Genomic DNA, 22,716 nt, shown 5'->3' with positions numbered 1-22,716 from the left:
GATTGTTATTTCTTGTCTGACTCTAGCCATTCTGACAGGTGTGAGGTATTCTCTCATCGTAGTTTTGATTTGCATTTCCCAGATGATTAGTGATGTTGAACATGTTTTCATGTGTGTTGGCCATCTGTATGTCTTCTTTGGAAACCTGTCTATTCAGGTCTTGTGCTCATTTTTAATCAGATTATTATTGTGTGTGTGTTGACTTGTATAAATTCTTTATATATTTTGCATATTAACCCTTTATTAGATCACTTGCAAATAATCTCCTTCCAGTTTGTAGGTTGCCTTTTTGTTTTGTTGATGGTTTCCTTTGCTGTGCAAAACCTTTTTATTTTGGAGTAGGTCCAATAGTTTATTTTTGCTTTTGTTTCCCTTGCCTTAGGGGATATATCCAGAAAAATGTTGCTAAGGCTGATGTCCAAGAGATTACTGCCTATGTTTTTGTTTGTTTAGGAGTTTTTATGGCTTCAGATCTTACAGTTAGGTCTTTAATCCATTTTGAGTTTACTATTTTTAATTTCTTAGGAACTACCATACTGTTTTCCATAGTGACTACCATTGTACAGTGCATAAAAGTTTGAATTTATCTACGTCCTCATCAACGCTTGTTATTTTCTGTTCTTTTTCATTTTTTTTTAATTGTAGCCATTCTGATGGATGTGGGGTGGTTTCAATTTGTATTTCCCTAACAGTAATGATGGTGAGCACTTTGTCACATACATGTTGACCATTTGTACATCTCTTTTTTTTTAAGTTTATTTTTGAGAGGAGGGGGGAGGGGCAGAGAGAGAGGGGGACAGAGAATCAGAAGTAGGCTCTGTGCTGACAGCAGCAAGCCTGATGTGGGGCTCAAACTCACAAATCGTGAAATCGTGACCTGAGCCGAAATTGGACGCTTAATCAAGTGCCTCTAGTTGTATGTCTTTTTTAGATAAATGTCTGTTCACATCCTTTGCCCATTTTTAATCTGGTTGTTTCAGTTTTTTGGTTGTTGCTGTGTTGTAGTTTTAGCCTCTGTAGTTTTTAAGTATGAGAATTTGGTGCATATCCACTAACCTCCAAGAGGGCAGGTCTGTGCCCATCCTTCATGGTCTTCTCCCAGCACCCAGAATGGAGCTCTGCACATGGTTTATTTGTTGATGAAAAACATGCATGTGGCTCTCAACAGCGAAGGAACAAAAGAATGTATTAACTCATGCACTGATTCTTGTTTCAAGAGGGGTCTAAGGCTATGGTCACATCTCTTTGGAACCATGGTATTTGGGGGTGAAGAATAACAGGTGACCCTGAATAGGCCTTAAAGAAGATAACCCAAAGTCTTGACAGGTGTTATTTCACTACTGTTAGACTATACTTGAGTTTAAATCCCATTTTGCCTAGGGATGCTAGTCTTTTTTTAAAAAAAATTTTAATGTTTATTTTTGAGAGAGACAGGGTGCAAGCAGGGGAGGGACAGAGAGAGGGAGACAGAGAATCCAAAGCAGGCTGCAGGCTCTGAGTGGTCAGCACAGAGCCTGACGCGGGGCTTGAACTCCTGAACTGTGAGACCATGACCTGAGCCGAAGTCGGACACTTAACCGACTGAGCCACCCAGGTGCCCATAACTCATGATGCTGGTCTTGATGGAACTCTGCATGTGTTCAGTTATTTTATAGTTTCAAAATATACTACAATTGAACTTGTCTCCTCTGGTCCTCCATTCTGAAGGAGGCTAGGAAAGTGTCATCGCAGCCATCCTCTTGCCTCTAGTGCCTTCTCCGCCGGCCAGTGCCTGACTCCCCCTCCCAGCCCTCAGCCCCTGGGTGGGCCAGTCCCCCTGTGTTGCCCGTTGTCTCACTGACCGCCCTCTCCGTCTCTCATCCTGCTTTAATTCAGGCCTCCATGCTTCCTTATTGTGGATCCGGAGGCAGCTCCCTGACTGGTGTCTTCACCTCCAGGCACGGCGCTGTTCACTCTGACAGAGTAAACTTTCCAAAACCCGTATCTCGTCATTTGCCTGTTGGATTTGAATTCTTCCATGTGTCCCATGTTGCCCCCAGGACAAAGCCCACCCCCTTTCACGCGGCGCCCAGGCACTCAACAGGCACTGCGGTCTCATTCCCTGCAGCCTGTGCAGACACTACCTCCTCAGCCTAGATGCCCCCCTCCCCCCCCCCCGTGCTTCTCCCCAAGTTCCGGTGTCCTCCTGTTCACCTTGACCTGCTGCCCACTGTGCCCACCCAGACGGGGTTGGGCCCTGGCCTGCCGGGGCCCGCTGGGGCGCTCTCTTTGCCTCTTGGCCCCACGTGTCTGTCTGTAGGGTAATTGTACGTTTACTTATCTGTCTCCTCACCGGTCTGTGTGCTCTGAAGTCCGGCCAGTATCCCTTATCTCCATACTCCGGCAGTTAGCCCAGTGCCCCTTACAGAGTAGGTTTTTGTGGAAAGGAGGAGGGAGAGGAAAAAGGCAAGTCTGTCTGATTCCAGAGTTCACGTGCTCGCTGCCCTCTCCCCCCTCAGTGCCGTGGACCATCCCGTTCTCTCTGTCCCGGGAGGCAGAGGGGATGGTTTGACTCCCAGCGTGACCCAGTCAGCTCTGCTTCGCTCCGTGGCCACCCCGAAACTCACCGGCCCTGGTCCACCTTCTGGTAAACGCATCCTGGCAGAGACAGATGACTCATGTGTGTGTGACTCGGCGTGAGCACAGCACAGCTGGAAAGGCAGCCAGCGAGTCTGCTTGGTGGAGCCAGGGGGGCGTTTACAGAGCAGCAGAGACCCAGCGCGGGTTCATGAGCCCTTGCAACCCTAACCTGCTAACTGGAACAAAAGTATAAATCCTCCTCTGTCCGTGGAGAACGAGGCCACCACAGCAGGGCTATACAAGGCTTATTACATGTCTGGGATGCTGTCTAATTTATTACTATTAAATAATATTTTAATAGACTGCCATTTATGGCATGTTTGCCATGGGTGTAGGCACGGTGATAATCATCTTGATACAAATTATTTCATTTAATCCTCACACTAGCCCAACAACAGAAATAATAACAAATATACATATAGCACTTGCTATGTACTAGATATTGTTCTCTGCACTTTGCTTTGAAGCCGTCTGATTCTGAGGGAAACCTTACGATACAGGAACTGCTGTTACTCTCGTTTTACAGATGAGGAAACTGAGGCACAGAAAAGTCACATATAGAGGTGCCCCAAAGTCACATAGGTAATGAGTGAGCTGTGATATAAACTCGGGCTTCTGGGTCCACACTCCTAACCCCTACTCCATGCTTCCGTGCTGAAGACGACAGTTCCATCTTCCAGGGATGGAAATTGTGGCTCAGAGAGGTTGGTCACTTCTGTATAGTTGCACAGCCAGGGAGCGATCGAGATGGCTTGTCTCTTATCCTGGCTCCTAACCACTGCGCTCTCCTGCCCAGATGCAGGAGATGTAGTCATCACCGTTTGTGCTTGGTTCTCCTTAATCCTCCCCATTGGCACTTACCAAGGGCGACGCCCACGGGGTGGGTAGGATTCTAGGGAAAAAGGTTTCTTCCAAATCTAGGGGTATGGCATGGCGCCTTCTGCTTCAGAGATCTCTTCAGTTTGGGGTCCCAGAGCATTTCCTCAGCCCGGGGATGCTGACATGGCTTTTCTTACCTCCACAGATAGTGAGACTGTGCACTACCACTATGGGCCGAAGGATCTGGTCACCATCTTGTTCTACGTCTTCATCACCATCATCTTGCACGCTGTGGTTCAGGAGTACATTTTAGATGTGAGTGACGCTGTCTGGATTCTGAGATCACAAGCTGGGGAGATGCGGTGGGCAGAAGGGCCTCGCCTTAGAGGACACTGCAGCTCTGTGCCCCTTTCCCTCCTAATCTGCATGCCCTGATTGGTCCTATTGACTGGACATCCATTGTGACACACTGTGGTTTCTGTCCCCTCTCACAGCCTTCTTAGTGCATGGGATGCAGCGTTTACTGCATGAGGGGACAGCTGCCCGAAATGGCAAGACACAGTGCTTATGGGTCTGTCATATGTAGCCTGATTGTGGGGTGTTTTCTTTACATCTAGGCTGAGGACCTCAATCTGGCCGCTTTCTCAACATGCTTGCCTTGAACTGAGCGCTCCATGCACACAGCAGGCTTACACTGAATGGCCTGAGCCATGGCCGCTTCAGACTGCTATCCTTTCAAGGGTAGAAAATGGGAGTTTGAAGCCACCCATTACGAATGCACCTGCATATATTAATATGCAGGATTCTCTTTATTCTTTAGAAAATCAGCAAACGGCTTCACCTCTCCAAGGTGAAACACAGCAAGTTCAACGAATCTGGACAGCTGGTCGTCTTTCATCTCAGCTCTGTGGTATGGTGCTTCTACGTGGTGGTGACGGTGAGTGGCCCCGGGGACCGCTGAAGCACAGGGCCTGGGCTTCCAGCAACACATCTCTTCTCAGATGGCTGATAAAATGACCATGAAAGGCTAAGCAGGGAAGGAAAAGAGTCAGGAGCAGTTTGTAAAAGCTTTGAGCAGTTTCTTGGAACTACTACTATTTTTGTATCCTCATGGTAGGAGAGAGGGGCCAGATGGTGTAGATGCTCTTTTAAAGCTGCAGAGAGCCCTCTTGTCCAAAAATAAACTCTTGTTATAGTTATTCTGTGATGCTATGATAATGGTACCATACCCCTACACAGCGCTGTATCATTTGACAGTGTCTTCCTACCAGTGCTATCCCATGAGATGAGTTGTTTGTTTATTCTGGTCCCCATGTTGATAGATTGATGGCATCCAAGATCAAATTTTGCAGTGTCCCCATGGTCATGTGGTTCTGAGGTGGCAAGGACCAGACTGGGACTTAGGAGTCTGGTTCCAAGTTCAGCACACTTTCTGTTTTACCACACTGGCCTCCTGCAAGCATCCCCTTGTCCGCACATCAAATCCTGTGAGAGTCAGTGCCATTCCCACAAATGCCTGGGGGACCAGACAATTTATCTACCTCTCCTTTCTACACAATAGGACTCTTATTTCAAGCAGCCTTTGATACACCAGAATTCCTTACTAGCAAGGAATGCGGACAGTCCTTTGGGGTTCGCTGTAACAAGACCTGGCCTGTGATGCCTGAAAGTGTTTAATTAGAAGCCCCCCACCCCCACGTGAAATAACTCCTGTCTGTAACTTGGTCCCTTTTTCTAGAGCTAGAGTCGTCCTGTGAGAAACACAGGCCTAGGGCTTGGAAAATTCAGCAACCCTGTGATCTCTAAGTTCCCTTCCCTGCCTTCCGCTGACCTCTCATTCCCTGCCTTCCGCTGACCTCTCACCCCCTTCCTCTTCCTTCAGTGACAGTGATGAACTTTCACATCCTAAGGAACTCTCTGCTTCCAGAGCTCAACGCTGAATTCACGTTCTGAGAGCAGGAGTCTGCATGTCCTTGTGTATATTGCTTGTATGTCTCTTATCCTTTAATCATGGAACCGTTTCCTAAACAGAACATTAGGAATTTTAAATGTAGGACCTGAGGCTTCTGTCCTCTTGAGCAGGACTGCCATGTTATACTGTCCCCAGAGGGAAAGATGTGCAGTGTGGCCCATATGAGGAGCGCCCCTTAATGTTGCACGGTGTGTGTCCAGGCCCCTTCAGGTCTAGGTAATGCTGCCTTTCAGACTTCTCCCAACCTCTTGGTGTTTGCCCGTGGAGTCCCTCTGTTGCTTTGAGGCTGAATGGCCTCAGGGTCTTTCAGAAGAAACATTGCCTCGTCTCTGAATCACTTCTACCCCTCCTACTTCAGCCCCAGATATTCTCCTGGAGCTGTGACACATTTAGACCAGATTCTGGAGGCCAAAAGCCACGTTATGTGACGTCTCTTCCAGTGCGTTAAATGCTCAACTGCTCTTTGTTTCTCTCAGGCCTTCAGGGGCTTAAAAATGATGCTCATTAGTCTGACAGCATGTAGCACTTTACTTGGGGAAGCTCATGACAGGCCTTTATTATGGTGACAGCCAGTTCTCCACTCAACATCTTCAGTAGAAATTGGGGGCCATGCGGACCCTGGAAAGCTCCAGTGACCCCCAACTCCTACAAGCACCATGCAGCTCCTGGTCCTCCTCTACTCCCACTGTACCATCCTGCAGGGAATAAAGATGATTGAAGAAGAAGGGAGGGTAGTTTTGTAAAAGGAGTGAGAAATAGCTAAGTGTTTCTTAAATCCTATTTTTCTGTTAGGATGAAATCTTCCTTGATTCTTGTATTCCACTGTCTGCAGTCAGTTCATCAGCAGGTCCTGCGAACCCCACCTGCAGAGCTCATTGAGGTTCTATCCATGCTGTAGCCTGGCCCACCAGTTTCCACAGGGGAGATTTTGGCCCCTGGGGACATGGGGCTGGAGGGTGGAGCCCAGGAGTGCTGCTGAATGTCCTGCACTGCACGGGACAGCCCCCACCACCGAGAATTACCCAGCCCCAGATGTTGGTAGTGCCAAGGTTGGGAAGTCCTACTCCACAGTCCAAACCACCATTATCTCTTGCCTGGACCACTGACCATTGTCCTTCTAGATGGAGACGTTTCCTCTCTCGTAGCCTCCCTCCACAATCCGTTTTCTTCTGCTTAGCCAGACAGGTCTTTTTAGAACATAAATGAAGTCCTGCACCCTTGTGTAAAAGCCCCTGTCCCTCTTGCAGCCAGTTAAGCCATTATCTTCCTCGCTTCTGTGATCTGGGTCCCACTATTACCTCTGCTCCTCTACCTCTCCTGGCTGTTCCTGATTCTTGCGCTTTGCGGGGGCGGTTCCTCTCCTCACATGCTCCACCCCCTGAATCCCACAGCCGACTCCTTCCCATCTGAGTCTCCACATAAATGCCATCTCCTCAGAGAACCCCCTCCCCCAGTTTGTACTGCATGCACTACACCCATTGCTGTGGCATTTTTCTCATTCATGCATATATTCCGTGCTGTCTGTCTGTCCCACTAGACCCCGAGCTGCTTGTGAACAGCCTGCATGCTCACAGCATCTCTAGTGCAGAGCCCGGCAGGTACTAAGTGCTCACTGAACAGTGGTTGTGAGACTGAGGGGGTAAGCAGCAGTTACGTCTTCTTGCTCTGGCCCTTAACTGCTTTTAAAATAACAAGTCAATTGTTTTTGTAAACTTCTAGATGACCGTCTATTACATAAGAAATACAGAAAAGGTTTTTTTTTTTTGTTTAAGTAAAAAAAATTTGCCCCAGATCCCTTCCCCTAGAAGTAACTGGTTTTGGGCGGTGGGGTTCGGACATTTCTCTCTGCATTTATACAAGCAGAGTGATGAGAGTGTGACTGGACCGACCAATAATTTATGAAAAGATCAACCTCCTACTGTTAACCTACTATGGACTACTTCCTATTGACTGTTTAGAAAACACAACAAAACACGAGCACTCTATAGGGGAAAGCAGGGCGGGCCATGTTTGGTCTCCGTGCCGGCTTCCTGGGGATGTTTCCCTTCATGTTTTAAGTCCTGAAGTCTGGTGCTCCTTGAGAGCCTGGTATGGGGAATGTTCTTCACCCTGGACTGATTTCCTGTTAACAGACTGGCTACTCAGAGCAGAACTTTAGTACATGATTGTTTCTGAAGGACAAACGCTATTGGTATGTCTGAATCTAGGTAGCAACTGTGGCTGTGTTATGACTGGATTCTGCTGTTTCTGTGGTTCTGTTTGTCCATTCACCAAAAAGGAAGGCTGCAGGGCAGGGGTGGGGGAGGGAGAGATTGCTCCAGTTTGCTCAGGCCTCACTTAGCTCGTAGGTTAAGGAGATAACAAAGGATTTCAAAAGTACCCAGGCCCCTCTCCCAGTGCCTGATGGGGCCTGGGATTCAGAGGGGGGTGGGGTGCAGGTGCTGGCTCTAGCCCTCTTGGCCGCCCATGATCTCAGGTACATGGTCTGCCAGACCTCTGAGGGCACCCCGGCCCCAGGCCGCCCTCAGGCAGCTGCCTGGCCCGAGGTCTGGAAAAGGCTGTTCTCAGAGCGGTGAGTCATTTTCCTCCGACTCCCCCACCCTCCCCCCTGCATACCCTCCCTGAACTCCCTGTGGACTGGACATTCACAAGCAGGCAGCATTTTTCTGGGGAGTTTTCTTGGCTTGTTGGCTTAAAAGTTCTGACCTCCATGTCTCCTAAGAAAAGGCGCCAGGCCAAGGAGGTTCGTGTTTAAAATCACAAGATCATCTGGGCTTTTAGGTTTTTCTCCATGTTGCTTCTCTTGGGCGGCCTCTTTTTGGGCAGAAGTTTTCCTCCCACCTCAGTCCCAGATGTACCATTTTCCTTCTTAAATACATTGCTGCTTCTTCCATCATGGTGCGTTCTTACCTCTGATTTCCCTGGACTGAGGTAGAGAGTGGAAGACCGTATATATGGCTGTGTGCCTGGGTCCTCGTGAGCAGCAGAGAGGGAAGGCAGAGCCCGATAGCAGCGGTGTGGCAAAGTGCTCCTGTCACCCTCCAGAGGTCCCGGAACTTTCCATCTGTGTGTGACTGAGGGAGGAGGCAGTGGTAGGAAGAAAGGACTGGGAGTGAGGCTGTGAGGGGTTGGGGAGAGACTTTTTCCTTCAGAAATGTTACCATGACCACACTGGTGCATGTGCCTGACTGGACCTGTCACTTTGGTCACTGTGCTAATGGGGCCCCAGCTTGTGGGCTGGGGGCTGGGGACTATACCTGAGATGTCCAAGGTAATGTAGTGACTTGAGGGTGGGTAGGTCAGGCCTCACGTGGAAACACAGCTGTGGATCCATGAGGCAGTAAGTCAAGTGTTTGTCCCTGAACCACGTTGGCTTTGAGCACTGCTAACGCCCTGATCTTAGTCCCAGTGTGACATTTGAGTCTCGGTCTCCTCATCAAAGCCGCCAGCTCAGTTTATTTTCTGACTTACTGAGGAACTGGGCTTGAGGTTATTGGGCCAGGACGTTGGTGGCCCAGCTCAGATTTCACCTATGCTGCCGAAAAACCATCTCATTTCAGGAGCTACTTCCTGTCTTTTCCTTTATTAGCCTGTTTGTGGAATGGGGTCATATTGATCTAACCATCTCTGAGTGACAAATAAGAGCCTTGTTTTTTCCCTCAGAAGGGAGAAATCGCCTAAAGCGTTCATCATTGATTCATTCATTCAACCAACAAGTTTTTATTGGATTCCTGTAACGTCAGCTGACTCTTGCTTATGGTGGATTGTTTCCTCTTATGTTTTGTAATTTTGGATTGTAATCTCCTCTTTAGCAAGATTTTAATGCATGAGAATCCTGTACATCCTTGGATGAGAGTATGTCCCAATGGTGTCACAGTAGCATTAACACTAATTTCTTAGCTTGGTGGTTCCTGGACCATACAAGTGGTTATAAATTTGAACTCCAAACCCATCTGAAAGTGAACCCAAGGTTACAGATTTTCAAGGGCTAATATATTTTAGTTTTCATCCTGAGCACAGGGTGAGCAAACAGCTTCTTTATCTCCTTTTATTGTTGCCAGACTATAGTCGACCCTTTCTCTAGTCTAATCCAAACTAATGCAGACTCTAGTCTAACCTTGTCTTGAAGTTTGTAGCCATTGAGGGGTCCTGATATTTTTAAAAATCTCTTTCAATGTTTGTTTATTTTTGAGAGGGAAGGAGAGAGAATGAGAACGAGCGGGGGACGGGCAGAGAGAGAAGGAGACACACAATCTGAAGCAGGCTCCAGGCTCTGAGCTGTCAGCACAGAGCCCGACACGGGGCTCAAACTCACTGACCGTGAGATCGTGACCTGAGCCGAAGTTGGACACTTAACCGACTGAGCCACCCAGGTGCCCCAGGGATCCTGATTTTATACAAGGGTCTTGGGCTCCAACTCGCGAGGCATCATCTTCTGTTCCCACATGGGCATGACCACCCTGGCCCAAGACTAGGGCCTTGTGGGCTGCCTCAGCCTCCCCTTACTGCTTAGGCTTTTAGTCTTCTAGCCCTTTTGAATTCCAAAGGTTTTCCCTTTCTAGTAAAAACTTTTTGAATACAAAAGAATTAGTTGCTAGGTTTCACTCAGCATTTCTAGATGTTTCGTGATGGGAGGGTTTTCAGGTTACCTCGCCCACTCTGTAATAGGCCCTGGGCTAGGTGCTGGAGGTGTAAAGAAGGGCATGATGAGACCCATGAGCTTGCAGAGTAATGGAGATCTCTCGCAATGATGACCCAGTGTGGTATGTATCACACTTACAAGGCCTCTGGGGTGAGGCCTCCTAGGGTGGCCTGTGCGGTCCTGCATTCTTTTTACTGCCAGAGTTGTGAAAAGCCAAAGCAGGCTTTTCATTTTTCCAGTGGATGGTGATTCTAGAGGTCACGTGCTTACTCATTCTACAAGCATTTCCTGAGTGCGTTCATGCCAGGCATCATGCTAGACACATAAACATGAGCTATCACATTTATTTCTAACAATAACTCTGGGAGGGTATTTTTGTCCTCATTTAAAGATGACCCAGCTGAAGCTTAGGGAGACGAGCTTGCTCAGAGGCTAGAGCCAGTAAGTCCCAGATCCATGTCCAGACACAGGTCTTCAAACCCCAGAGTAGAGCATTTTCACAATAAAGAAGCCAGTTGAGGGCCGGGTGGCTCCCATTCAGAGAAGGCCTTCGTTTTCAGGTTTCCTGTACCTTCCTCTTCCTGGCAGCTGGGGATTGGATGTGCCCCTGACCCCTAGGCCTGCCCAGGGCCCCAGCGGGTCTCATATCCACATCTAAACACTACCTCTTCTTGCCCACTACAGGAAGGATATTTAACAAACCCAAGAAGCCTCTGGGAAGACTACCCACACGTGTACCTCCCGTGAGTATTCTCATGACTTGGTCTCCAGGGAGGAGCAAGCTGGTCCACGGGCTTCCCCACCCCAGAGAACTCCAGGCCAGCTGGCAGGAGGAGCAGGTCGCACCCCGAGCCTGTGGGGGCCCAGTGTTGTAGATGGCAGACTCATCCGGGAGCTGCTTCCTCCTAGGGCGCTTGACTGGACAACCCCCAAATGAAATGTCTTCTGCGGTAGCCCCCGTCACGGAGCGGGTGTCCTAGCTCAGGCTGCTGCGCCAGGACCCCGTAGGCTGCGTGGCTTATAAACAACAGAAACTTCTCACAGTTCTGGAGGCCGAAAAGCCCAAGATGAGGACGCCAGCAGTTTTGGTGTCTGGTTCATAGATGGCTGTCTTCTGGCCGTATCCTTATGTGGAGGAGCAGAGAAGGAGCCCTCTGGGGTCTGTTTGACGAGGGCACGAATCCCATTACTGAGGTCCCCGTCCTCACTGCTAGATCTCCTCCCAAAGGCCCCCACCTCCTAGCACCGTCACATTGGGATTCGGGTTCCAACATAGGAATTTTGAGGGGACGCACACATTTAGTCCACAGCAGGCACCTAAACGGTTGGAAGACGGATACGCAAGCGGAGCATCTCCGTAACGCTCTCTGGGCTTTGTATGTCCTTGGTGACCTGCGTTCGTGCACCACACACCGTCCACCCAGCCTCGCGTGGCAGGTGCCCCTCCAGAGGCAGCACCCCCTTCCCCTCCTGCTCTGTGCTGCCAAGACCCCAGAAGGGCAGCACCAGGTCTGCCTCCCACAGGACACCCTCCCTGCCGTTCCTGGCCACCCTTCGGAACCACAACAGCACAGGGCTAACAGCTGCACGAGGACCCTCCTTTGCTTAAATCTGTTCACTCTTCAGTATATTGGTGCCCCGTCTTCCTTGTCCTTGCTCAGCCTTCCCTTCTCCAAGCTGAAGAACCTTCCTCCTCTGTACTCTTTTCACCATTTTTGTTTCTTTCTGTGGACTCCGTGTCCCATTAAGTGGTCCCGTCTGTGGAGCGGGGTCCCCGGGTGGGGGGCCTCCCTCCCGCAGTCCTGGCCCAGCTCGTCCCACGGTCCTGGGCCTCACCTTTTTGTCCTGTGTTTTGCGAGCACCTGCAGGGATAGTCTTCTCCCTCCCGTGTGACTCGTTTCCTTGTCTCCAGCTTCCAGGTGAAGTTTTTCTACCTGTGCCAGCTGGCCTACTGGCTGCATGCACTGCCTGAGCTGTACTTCCAGAAGGTACGGAAGGTGAGTACTCGTTTCCCCCTTGGAAGGTGCGTGCCCTTCACTCCCCTCCTGCTCTTCCCAGCCTCCTTCCCCTGAGCCTTCCTCCAGAAGCGCAGAGCTGGGTGGGGACGGGGGACGTGTTGGCGGGTTGAGGAAAATGCTGAGCCAGCGAAGTCTCCGCAAAGATCTCCCTGAGAGCAGGCCACCAGCGGGTCTCCTGCCGCCCACACTAGACATGTGGCTTTGGGGGAGGTCTACCTCTTGTCTTCCGGGTAGTGGATCAGAGGTTTTTGCCTTTCCCAGTCTTTTTTTTTTTTTTTTTTTTTTTTTTAAAATAGCCTTCCTCTGAATTATTTCCAGAAGCCCTGTTCCCCAGTCCCTGTCTCTTCTTTCTCAACCCAGCCCTGCCACATGGACCTGAAGCCAGCACCTCGTCCTCTGACTTCCCAGCAGCCTGGTGCATGGGCCTCTGGTGTGACCTGGGACTGTCTATGTCAGAGCAACCCGGCCTGCTGCCCTCTCGCCGCCCCCTGTACCTCCCCTCTGCAGAGAGGAGGTGGGGATGAGCACATTTACTGCCTGCTTCTCTTGTTTGCAGGAGGAAATTCCCCGCCAGCTCCAGTACATCTGTCTGTACCTGGTCCACATAGCTGGAGCATACCTCTTAAAGTGAGTGAGATCCCGGAGCCCGTCACATTTCTGTGCCCTTTTATGTCCATGCATCTCTCCACACATTCAGTTAGGAGGCGGTTCCTGCACACCTTCTGTTTGCCAAGCACCGTGCTAAGACCTGGGGATACAAAGGTGGCGATTCCCTTGTCTTTAGTGGTTCGTGCTCAGCCTAGTAGGAGTGACAGCAGAGGCACAGGTCAGGACAGCTTAATGAGATGATGGTTGTGCTACAATATGGGTCATCTGCCGTGGGAACCCAGAAGAAGGACTAACGCATCCTGAGACAGAGCCAGGGAAGGCTTCGAGGGATGCTGGCACTTGAACCGTGCCTTTGAAGTCGGAGGAATGGCCGTGGTGTTTGGCCTTGAGTGTCTTTTACAAAAAGAATCCTACTGATGAGTAGATATGTCGTTGCTAATTTGGAATTTTCCTGAGCTTTATCCGAGCAGGATAGGAGAACACCCTGTACTTTCTCTGGGCTGACGTTTTAAGGGTTTGTGATGTATAACTTTCTGCTAAGCTGCTTGGAGGTCCTTGGGCCTGTCATCTCCTAGGCCCTCACAGCAGGCTTCCTGTGAGGATGACGGACCTGGGGTAATGGAATTAGGAGGATGGCAGCTCTCAAATATGCTCTTATCCCTGGAGGCGTGAAATAGCATCGACACCTGGATGGGTCCTTGGAGGCCAAAGCCTCTATGGTGGGACCAGCCTTGCTCTTGTGCTGCACCCAGCAGTGTGTGGCGAGGACCAGGGTGAGAACCTTCAGGCAGGACCATGTGGAAAGAGAGCTTCTTGCTACTTGTCGGGTCCCTGCTGTATCGTCAGTGTTGCTCCCAAAGAAAGGAGATGCTCTAAGATCCGCTTTTCCCACAGCTGATGTGTCCCACGGAAGGAGAAGGGCAGGTGTCAGACCCTGTTTGGGCGAGTCCTGTGATTCTTGTTTTGGGATGAGGATAGAAGCGAGAGGGGAGGGAGCAGCAGGCCCTCCAAAACGAGGCCCATTCCCTTTCCAGCGATGCTGGTGCAGCCGCCTCTCTGCTCCTGTAAGGACCGTGGCCTGGCCTTCCTTTGCTTCCATCCTTGCTGTGGTTTTCAGAAGTGAGTGTGGGGACAGGAGAGACCCCTGACTACAGGATTTCCCAAGGGAGGCAGACCTCTGAAATGCTGAATGATTGCAGAGTCTTGTTTTGGTGAAGAGCTTGACTTTTAGAGGCCTTCACTTGCTTGACACGTACCTGAGCTCCTCCTCTGGGCCAGGCACTGCTCTTGGAGCCGAAGTTACCCCTGGGTGAAGTCAGACCAAGGCCTTGTTCTCCTGGGGTGTCCAATCTAGAGGGAGTCAGACAATTAACAAGAAAATAGCTTCCTGTGTTGGTAAATGCGATGAAGAAAATACTAGGGGCGCCTGGGTGGCTTAGTTGGTTGAACGTCTGACTCCTGATTTCTGTTCAGGTCATGGTCCCAGGGTCATGAGATCAAGCCCTACATTGGGCTCCTCATTGGGTATGGAGCCTGCTTGAGATATTTTCCCTCTGTCCCTCTCTCCCTCTGTCCCTCTCTCCCTCTGTCCCTCTCTCCCTCTGTCCCTCTCTCCCTCTGTCCCTCTCTCCCTCTGTCCCTCTCTCCCTCTGTCCCTCTCTCCCTCTGTCCCTCTCTCCCTCTGTCCCTCTCTCCCTCTGTCCCTCTGTCCCTCTGTCCCTCTGTCCCTCTGTCCCTCTGTCCCCTCTGTCCCTCTGTCCCTCTGTCCCTCTGTCCCTCTGTCCCTCTGTCCCTCTGTCCCTCTGTCCCTCTGTCCCTCTGTCCCTCTCTCCCTCTCTCCCTCTCTCCCTCTCTCCCTCTCTCCCTCTCTCCCTCTGTCCCTCTGTCCCCCTCTGTCCCCCCTGTCCCCCTCTGTCCCCCCTGTCCCCCTCTGTCCCCCTCTGTCCCCCTCTGTCCCCCCTGTCCCCCTCTGTCCCCCTCTCTCCCCCTCTGTCCCCCTCTCTCCCCCCCTCCCCCGAGATATTCATTCATTCATTCATTCATTCATTCATTTTGTCTCTTTCTCTCCCTGTCCCCCTGCTCCTCTCCCCTGCTCACTAGTGCACTCTCTAAAACAATAAAGTAGGGTAATGTAACAGTGACCTGTCTACGTGGCACCTTTGTCGTGGGGAGGGAGGTGACTCAGGTTGAGGCAGGTATGACGAGAGTCAGGCATGTGAAGATCTGGGGGGAGAGCTGTGTGGGCAGAGAAACAGCAGGTGCAGAGGCCCTGAGGTGTTCGGAAAGCCCACCGTGGCTGGAATGCAGAAAATGAGTTTTGACATGAGGTCACTGGGCACGGTCATATTGGACTTTCTAGGTCACGTGAAGACCTTGGGTAGTGCTCCCATCATTCTCTTGACCATCCTCAGGACCCAGTGACCACCCCACTGGATTCTGCACTGCTTTGGTTTTGTTGGGTGGAATTGGCTGGGCCCTTCATTAGCACAGCCTGTGGGGCTGCTCCCACATTTTCTTATTGACTGCCTGAAGCCCTGCATGTTCAGCAGGGTCTGCGGTTTCCCTTCGCAGTCTTTCTCCATTTGAGCTATAGTTAACATCTGTAGCAAACCGCCTGAGAAAGCCGGTAACGCCACCACGCCTGGAATTGAGGGGAGGGGGTGTCTGAGTGGGTGCAGATTTTTAAGAGGTGGGTTCAGTAGCACATCTCTTTGCATTATGTTGAGTTTTGCTTCTTCTTGTACCTCTTAGCTGTGAAGACTTGGATAATGAAAAACCAGATGGGAATCCTTTGTATTTCTGTGTACAAAGCTCAGTCACTTGTTCTGAGCACCTTTTATGCACTGGGTCCTGGGCCCGGTAAAGAATGCATGGTGACTGGTGCCGTGGAGCCTAAGCTAGGTTCACTGTGGGAGCGGTGAGGGGCCCCTGGCCCAGACAGGACAGGTGAAGGCCTGGGGAATTCAGTATTATGTTAAAGGTGTGACGGCAGAACTGAATCCTGTAGGGTGAGGAGGGCCAGCCAGGGAAAGCTGGCGAGGAGAGCAGAGCCCAGGGTGCGGGGTGCCTCACGCTCTGTGGCATCCTAGGGGGGAACTGTGAGGCTTGTCCGTTTCTCCCAGCCTCAGCCGCCTGGGCCTGATCTTGCTGCTGCTGCAGTACTCAACTGAGTTCCTCTTCCACATGGCTCGACTCTTCTACTTTGCCGATGAGAACAACGAGAAGCTGTAAGTAGTGTAAAGCAGGCTGGCCCGCTCACAGTGCTGTGGGCAGGAGCCTCCCATGAGGCCTGGCTGATAGTGCCCCTTCCTGCAGATGGAACCCCAGGGTTGTTTTTTTGGAGTATCTTAACTCCAGAGATCTCCTCCCTCAAACACCCCGATGCGCTACCTTCACACCCTCTTTCCACTTGGCGTTGCTTCTGGAGAAGTGGGTGAAAGCTCCCTCACCGGCCCTAAAGGCTGACGTCCCTTTGCCACCTCCACGAGCAGGTTTAATGCCTGGGCTGCTGTGTTTGGGGTCACCCGCCTCTTCATCCTCACACTCGCCGTGCTGGCCATCGGCTTTGGACTCGCTCGCATAGAAAACCAGGCCTTTGATCCCGAGAAAGGAAACTTCAACACCTTACTCTGCAGGTGAGTTGGGAAAAAGCCCCCGGAGATAAATCAAGGCTCCCTGAGTGCTTCCAGGAGCCTCCTGAACTTGGCACAACTTCAGAAGGTCAGGGGGCAATAGACCCCTGGGTCTCCCGCACATTGATGTTTAGCTGGAGATCTGTAGACATCAGGCCTGAGGGGAGAAGGAGTGCCAGCCTTCTGCCTCCAGCAAAACCATCTCCACCACCTGCTGGGACTCTAGTCGAGGTCCCCAAGCCGGAATCCCCTCCCCCTTGTCCGTGCTTCAAGTGCATGATAGGTGACCTCTCTAGCCCCTCAGCTGATCATTACAGCCACGTGTGCTCAGCAGCGCGGCCTGTGGCCTCCCATAGTAGCAGGGAAAGTGGGGAGGAAGTTGTTGTGTTCCCATGTGACCCTTGGGCCTGGGAGGGTGTGTGATTGATCCATTGTTGCTCAGCTTTTAAGTGGCATTCTAAATGAGAAGCCACTCTTCTAGAATTATTCTGCTGTATTGTAATTCAATTCAGTTGAATTCTTTCAGTATATGTACATGGAGCTTAGTCATGCTGTTTGTCGTGGGTACAGAAAAGACAGGCCATGGAGGCAGTGACTCTGGAGCTGGACATGCAGATGTCCCCTCCTCCTCCCTGGTGTCCCTAGACCCCATCTCTTTGTCACCAGCCCTGAAGTGCACTAGAGCGGAGACCGGCACCGAACCACATGCCCTCCCTCGTGCGGGTGGCAGGATGGGGGTGTGCTGGCGCCCAGGGTGATGGCCAGGGGAGCTGTGGGGCCCCTGCCCTGGTCTCCCGCTCTGCCCTGAGGCGACTCCCGAGCCCACCGCCCTGTCCCTCCGCAGGCTCTGTGTGCTGCTGCTGGTGTGCGCTGCCCAGGCCTGGCTCATGTGGCGCTTCATCCACTCCCAGCTGCGACACTGGCGGGAATACTGGAATGAGCAGAGTGCCAAGCGGAGAGTCCCAGCTGCCCCCAGACTGCCGGCCAGGCTCGTCAAGAGGGAATCTGGTGAGTGCTGGGCCCGTGGGCAGGTAGACACAGAAGTGGGTCTGGGATGGGTGGGGAGGGGCCCGGGCTCGGCTCCTCCACCCAGACCAGCCCTGCCGCTCCCCTGTCCTTCCCTGGGGCCCTGGGTCCTCGGCCCCTGCCAGGGCCTAACTGGCACGTGGCTGGGCGTGGGCCAGGGACACTTTGTGGGTGAGGCTGGCCGCGGTGGGGCAGGGCAGCAACCGGCTGGGGAGCTGTGGCCGGAAGCATGTCCTCGAAGTGGCTTCTGAACCCCAGCCAAGATCTGCCGCCTGTTCCCTGTGCAGCCCAGCAGCCCTGTCCTCACCTGCCCTCTTGCTCCGCATCTCGGCATCCCCCGCCTCCCAGGCCGCTGGCTCCTCTCCTGTCTTCAAGAATGACTAGGGGCGATACAGTGCTGGGTGGGCGGAAAGGGTGGGACGCCCGCTTTGCCTCTGGCCCTGGCCACGCTCCAGTAACTGCCCGCCCCTGCCAGGTCCCAGGCCCACTGGCAGCCCTGCACGTTCTGTGCAGCCTGGGGGCCTGTCTGCACCGGGCTCTGTTCCCTGACTCACCTGCCTTGCTCCAGGTGTGGCCTGCTTGGCAAGGGCTCCCGTGTGTTTGAACCAGACACGTGCGGGGCTGGGTGTGACGAGTCAGGCCTGGCTGGGAGGGGATGTGGGGCGTGAGGCTGCAGCCAGATTGACTTTGAGCAAGCACATGGAGGTGTTTTCCACAACAGTAAAAAGCACAGTCTTTTTCTGCCAGAGGAGTATCAGGCCTCTGAGTAATGCCTGTCCCTACAGCCTCTCTACCTCCTCTCCACTCTCCCTTCCCAGGGAGTGGTCGCGGACGTGGGCTGGTGCCCTGTGGGGGAGAGAAACTGAGGCCCCTGGCAGCGTCTGTGCGATTCCACCTAGGATCTGGTTCCAGCCTGAGGCCTGGGCGAGCAGGCGGGCGGGCCCTGGCCTGTTCCTGGGTTACTATATGTCATCCCAGCCGCCTCCTGCTAAAGGACAGAGACCAACCACCTTTAGCAGAGTCACGTTGAGGGGAGCAAGGGCCTCCTGGGAGCATCTACTGGTTTCCCGTCTTGGCAGGAAGCTGCAGCCAGGCATCCCCTTGGCTGGTCCCCATGTGCAAGCTCGGCCCTCACGGGCCCCTCTCCTGTTCCAGTCCAGGCAGGAACACCATGTGTGTCTGTCTCCCTTCACTTCCTAGGTTACCATGAAAACGGAGTAGTGAAAGCGGAGAATGGGACCTCCCCACGGACTAAGAAACTCAAGTCTCCTTGAGGCCAAAGTGCTGGAACAGGGATCCTCTCATGGGGGCACGGCAGGGAGGTTGGGGAGCCCGGCCCCCGCCACTGCCTTCCCCCTCCTGCTCCTGATGCTCCATCTCAAGCAGCAGGAACCTGTCTTCAAATGGGGCTTTTCCTTTCTTACTTTTTGGCTTTCTCTTCTTACTCCTCCATAAACCATTCTCAATAAAACCAAAACTCTTCCTTCTTTCTCTCCCTTAAGCCACCTCACGTCCTTGCCTCTGTCCTGTGTTGGGTTTTCTAGAAGCCCAGGCCCTCATGGTTATCTTTTTGCTTGCCTCCTCTTTCTCTTCCTTCACGGCTGCTGCTTTTTACTTCTCTCACCATATTGTGCAATTTTTCCGTGTCTGATTTTTACAATGAGAGGGAGCTCAAGTTGCAGTGAGTCCTGGCCATCCACCACCCAGCTTCAGTCCCCAGGACTTGTCAAAGCCAGAAGCCTCGTGCCAAGGAGCCTCTGCCTGGGGCCACTAGCAGGCCCACCCGCGGGCCCCATGTTCGCGCGAGGAGAGGAGAGACCAGCTCTCTTGGATCATAATCTCCTAGGTGCTGATTAACTGAGATGTATGATTCCAGTTCCACACGCACCAGCTGGAGGCCCGGCATAGCCACTGCTCCTTGGAATTGCCAAGGCATTTGGCTGTGGGGCATGGAGACCTGGTCCAGAAAGATGGTGTTAACCGTGTTGGGTCCCGTGACTCGAGACGGCTTACCGGTGGCTGGTCCTGGACGGGGGCCAGCCTGTCCTCGCTCTGCTGGGGAGGTGCTGAAGGAGGACAAGTCTCCCCACCCTCTAAAGCAAGAACAAAGCGTACTGAGCAGCAGGCTCCTCTGGAAAGGTAATGGCGGCAGAGGCGATGGAGCTGTTGTCCTCAGCCTTTCTTCAGCCCCAGCTACAGCTGCTTTTTCAACCGTTCACCAGCATCCAAAACCAAATCCAAACCACAGTGAACAGACCAGCCTGACGGACGCTGGTCCTCAACCCCAGACCCAGGCAGCCCTGTCAGGGCTGGCCTCACTACCTGACTTCATCTCTCTAGCTGCAGGAACATCCGAGTCCCCCACTCGTCCCCTGGTGCCCCAGAGAGGGTCACTGGTCCACATCCCCTCTGGCCCCGTCTGTCGTGTGTTCTTCGGCAAGGTCGTTGTCATCCTCCGATGTCTGTCCAGCGCACCTCCAGCATTTGAGACTGAGAGCAGGACCGATTTGGAATCGGTCTGCAGGGTAGATGAGCAAACGCCACTCTACCACTGTGCCACTGGGGGGCCTCTGCCCTGTCCCTCACATATCCTTTCCCTGTGCTCCACCCAAAGACAAGGCCTCCAAGCCCATGTGGGGCCTGGTTTGGACTTCGGGAAGGGGTTAGGCTTTCAGAGGTCCTAATTAAGAACTCTTGAATTCTGCATTAAGGTGCTGGGGAGTGATTCTTGGGGGGCATAGAAATGTTAGTATCCTTTGATGTGCTGGTCCTCTTTCTGATGCCACAGTAGAAGCCAAACCTTGGGTTATTATCCTAAAAGGGGGGAGATGGGTTTTTTCATCAGGGCAATTCTTCCTCCATGTCCCTTTTATCAGCAACAGATTGGATTTTCCAGTGACTGAGGGAGTTGTACCCTCCTCTGTCCAGGATAAGGTAGAAATGGGAAAAGCTACCCTTGGCTTCTGATTACCCTTAGGAAGTGGGACAGCGCTTTTGGAGATCTGTATCTCTCCCATCCTCGTCTGACACTTCCTGGGCTGCAGAGCAGAATGTTGCTAAAAGGGTACTTGGAATCAACCCTGCAGACCCGAGCCAGGACCCTTTAGCCATTCGGCCAAATACCCTGCTGAGGCTGCGTTCGGGCTCCTTACCTTGCCTGGAGATGGAGGGGCATTCAGCCAGCAGCCTCCAACCTGCCCGTCAGCCTCACAGCCCTTCCTGGTCCTCTCCTGGCTGTGTCTCGGGCAGCAACCTGCCTCCTGTGAGGGGCCACTCCCTCAGGTGAGCCCCAGTTAATTTTCGGTGGGTATGCAGTAGGCTGCAGGCCTGGGAGGTGGGGAGAGCGGCCCCAGGCATGCCATCAGGCAGCCCCCTTCTCATGTAGGTGTGCTAGGTGTTTGTGGTCAGAGACTACATGGCTTCGTGCTCCCTCAGCCTCCTGCAAACTTCTGGCTCTGTGGTAGGTATGATTCAGAGCTGGTACCACCACTCCAGGGGTCTGGGTCAACCTAGGCTCCCTGAGACCATGACTGAGGCTAGCATGTCGCTAGCAGGGCCTCTGGGATGATTTGAGAGGAGACGGGATGAGAGTAAATGTAGGGTGCTTTGTCACCCCACTGGCATCCCCGCCACATGTATTTCAGAGCAGAGCCCGGGCTTTGGCAGGCTGGCTCAAGGCATGTTGCCGAAATAACTCCATCCTGTGAGCTTGTTGTGCTGGCTTGTCCTGATTTGGCCACTTTGGCTGTCGTCTTCCGTCTTCTACACGCTCTCCTGTTCCCAAAGTGCCAAGCCATCTGCGAAGGCCCTGCCAGACAGCTCTGAGTTTGAGAGGCTGGCTCAGCAAGAGCAGGAGAACAGATGCTCATCTACCTCAGCCAACAGCCGCCTCTCTCTCTAAACATCCCTGGCCAGCACAGGTGTGGCAGGTGGCAGTGGGCATGAGAGGCAGGCTGTGTGGTGGACAGGAGGGCCCTGTGCTCCTCGGGCTCAGTGGTGGGAAAGTTATTTTTACCATCTAGGCTCTGATAGCTGCACTATTAAGTGACATGTGTTCCTTTTGAAGGTAGGGGAAGGTTCTAGAGGAAAGGGAAGCAGGCTGAGCCAGGAGGGGAGCTGCTTCTCCCCCATTCTAGTCCATTCTAACCGCGTGTGTGTGTGTCTGGGCCAACAGATGTAAATGGTTGCCGAGAACCGTTTCTGTTTCTGTCCCCAGGCAGAACTTACATTTCAGAAACCAAAATTGACATCTGTACTCTGGCCACCTTTGCAGATGCTTCTCTTGACTAGAATCCCTGGGACCCTAGAAACCCCTAAAGCTTGGGTGGGGGATTCTCCCAGGGGGTGTGCATCTCGGTTTTCTTTAGGAATCTTCTTTCTTAGCGGCCTTTGATTTTTTTTTTTTTTTTTCCTAAGTGGTGAATAAGAGGTAGGGGCAGAGAGTACACCCTCCCAAGATTCTACAATAGAAAATTCTACTCCCTGGATGCCTCTTTAAATTTGAAGTGGCTTGCCAAGCCACATGTGGCTAGGGAAGGCTCAGCTTTTGGATTTACATCACAGGTTTCAGCCTTCCCTGTCCGTTTTCCCTGGGCCTGGACAGCACTCACTCCCCTTGCTGAGTGGGAGACCAAAGTGAGCAGAGTTGTTCCATAATGGAAGGTGTGCTGTGGTCTTGGGAGGTGGGAAGATAGAGTGGTCTTCCTTCCCTCCCACTGCCTCCCATCCCACAACCCTGCTCCTCCGAAGGGCGCAGGGTCATTGTCAGATGGTGAGACACTTAAATAGAATCCCTCTTCAGCCGGAGGCTGGCCCAATGAGCAAGCCTTCATCGGCTTCACTGTCTTTACCCCGGGTCTCTCCTCTCCTGCCTCCCCCCTACTCGTTTTTATAGATGTCTCAACAGCATCGAGACTTCCATGTTCCGTTCTCTGTGTTCAGCAACCCCCGAGAGTTTGTCCTGAGCAGACCCTCCTCCTTGCTGTAGAAGTGCCTTACTTGCCACATGGTCTTCTGGCCTTGGCTTGTACTGCTAGCTGCCAGGCCTCTAGGGTGGTCTGTCCTGTGCAGCCAAGGACACCGGACCCTGGGATATCACATGTAAAAGGGACATGGATTGTGACAGTTTGGCCTCACTCGTCTCAGTCCCCTCCCCCCATCGTGTTGGGGTATGTGGTCAGTTCTAGGTTGTTTCTGGTTTCTCCTTTGTGTCGGTTTTCTGGCCCACAGGGGTGGCTGCAGTCACCTGTGCCTCCTACCCATGGAAGGAAGCCTGGTGGCCTCCAGGGACACTGAGTGCCCTGTGAACCCTGCTCTGCCAGCACCCCCCACCCCTAGTTTAAAAAGAAAGGTGCCCTGGCTGTAACCTCTTCCACTCTG

The 22,716-nt window shown here is 52.5% G+C and overlaps 1 protein-coding gene across 1 annotated transcript in view; it reads left to right on the top strand.

Annotated features, from left to right (window-relative positions):
• Nucleotides 1–19,545, top strand: part of TRAM2 (translocation associated membrane protein 2) — a 78,364-nt gene extending 58,819 nt beyond the window's left edge. Inside the window, exons 3-11 of the mRNA XM_030315711.1 lie at nt 3,644–3,753; nt 4,259–4,375; nt 10,737–10,795; nt 11,965–12,049; nt 12,627–12,697; nt 15,802–15,906; nt 16,171–16,314; nt 17,156–17,319; nt 18,538–19,545. Of these exons, the coding sequence (XP_030171571.1) occupies nt 3,644–3,753; nt 4,259–4,375; nt 10,737–10,795; nt 11,965–12,049; nt 12,627–12,697; nt 15,802–15,906; nt 16,171–16,314; nt 17,156–17,319; nt 18,538–18,611 (929 nt within the window). The 3' untranslated portion in view covers nt 18,612–19,545. The remainder of the gene's footprint in view (nt 1–3,643; nt 3,754–4,258; nt 4,376–10,736; nt 10,796–11,964; nt 12,050–12,626; nt 12,698–15,801; nt 15,907–16,170; nt 16,315–17,155; nt 17,320–18,537) is intronic.
• Nucleotides 19,546–22,716: the final 3,171 nt, after the last annotated feature.

This window comes from Lynx canadensis, chromosome B2, assembly GCF_007474595.2.
Source record: "Lynx canadensis isolate LIC74 chromosome B2, mLynCan4.pri.v2, whole genome shotgun sequence".
Classification (NCBI taxonomy): Eukaryota; Metazoa; Chordata; class Mammalia; order Carnivora; family Felidae; genus Lynx; species Lynx canadensis.
This window is presented reverse-complemented; position numbering and strand designations above follow the sequence as displayed.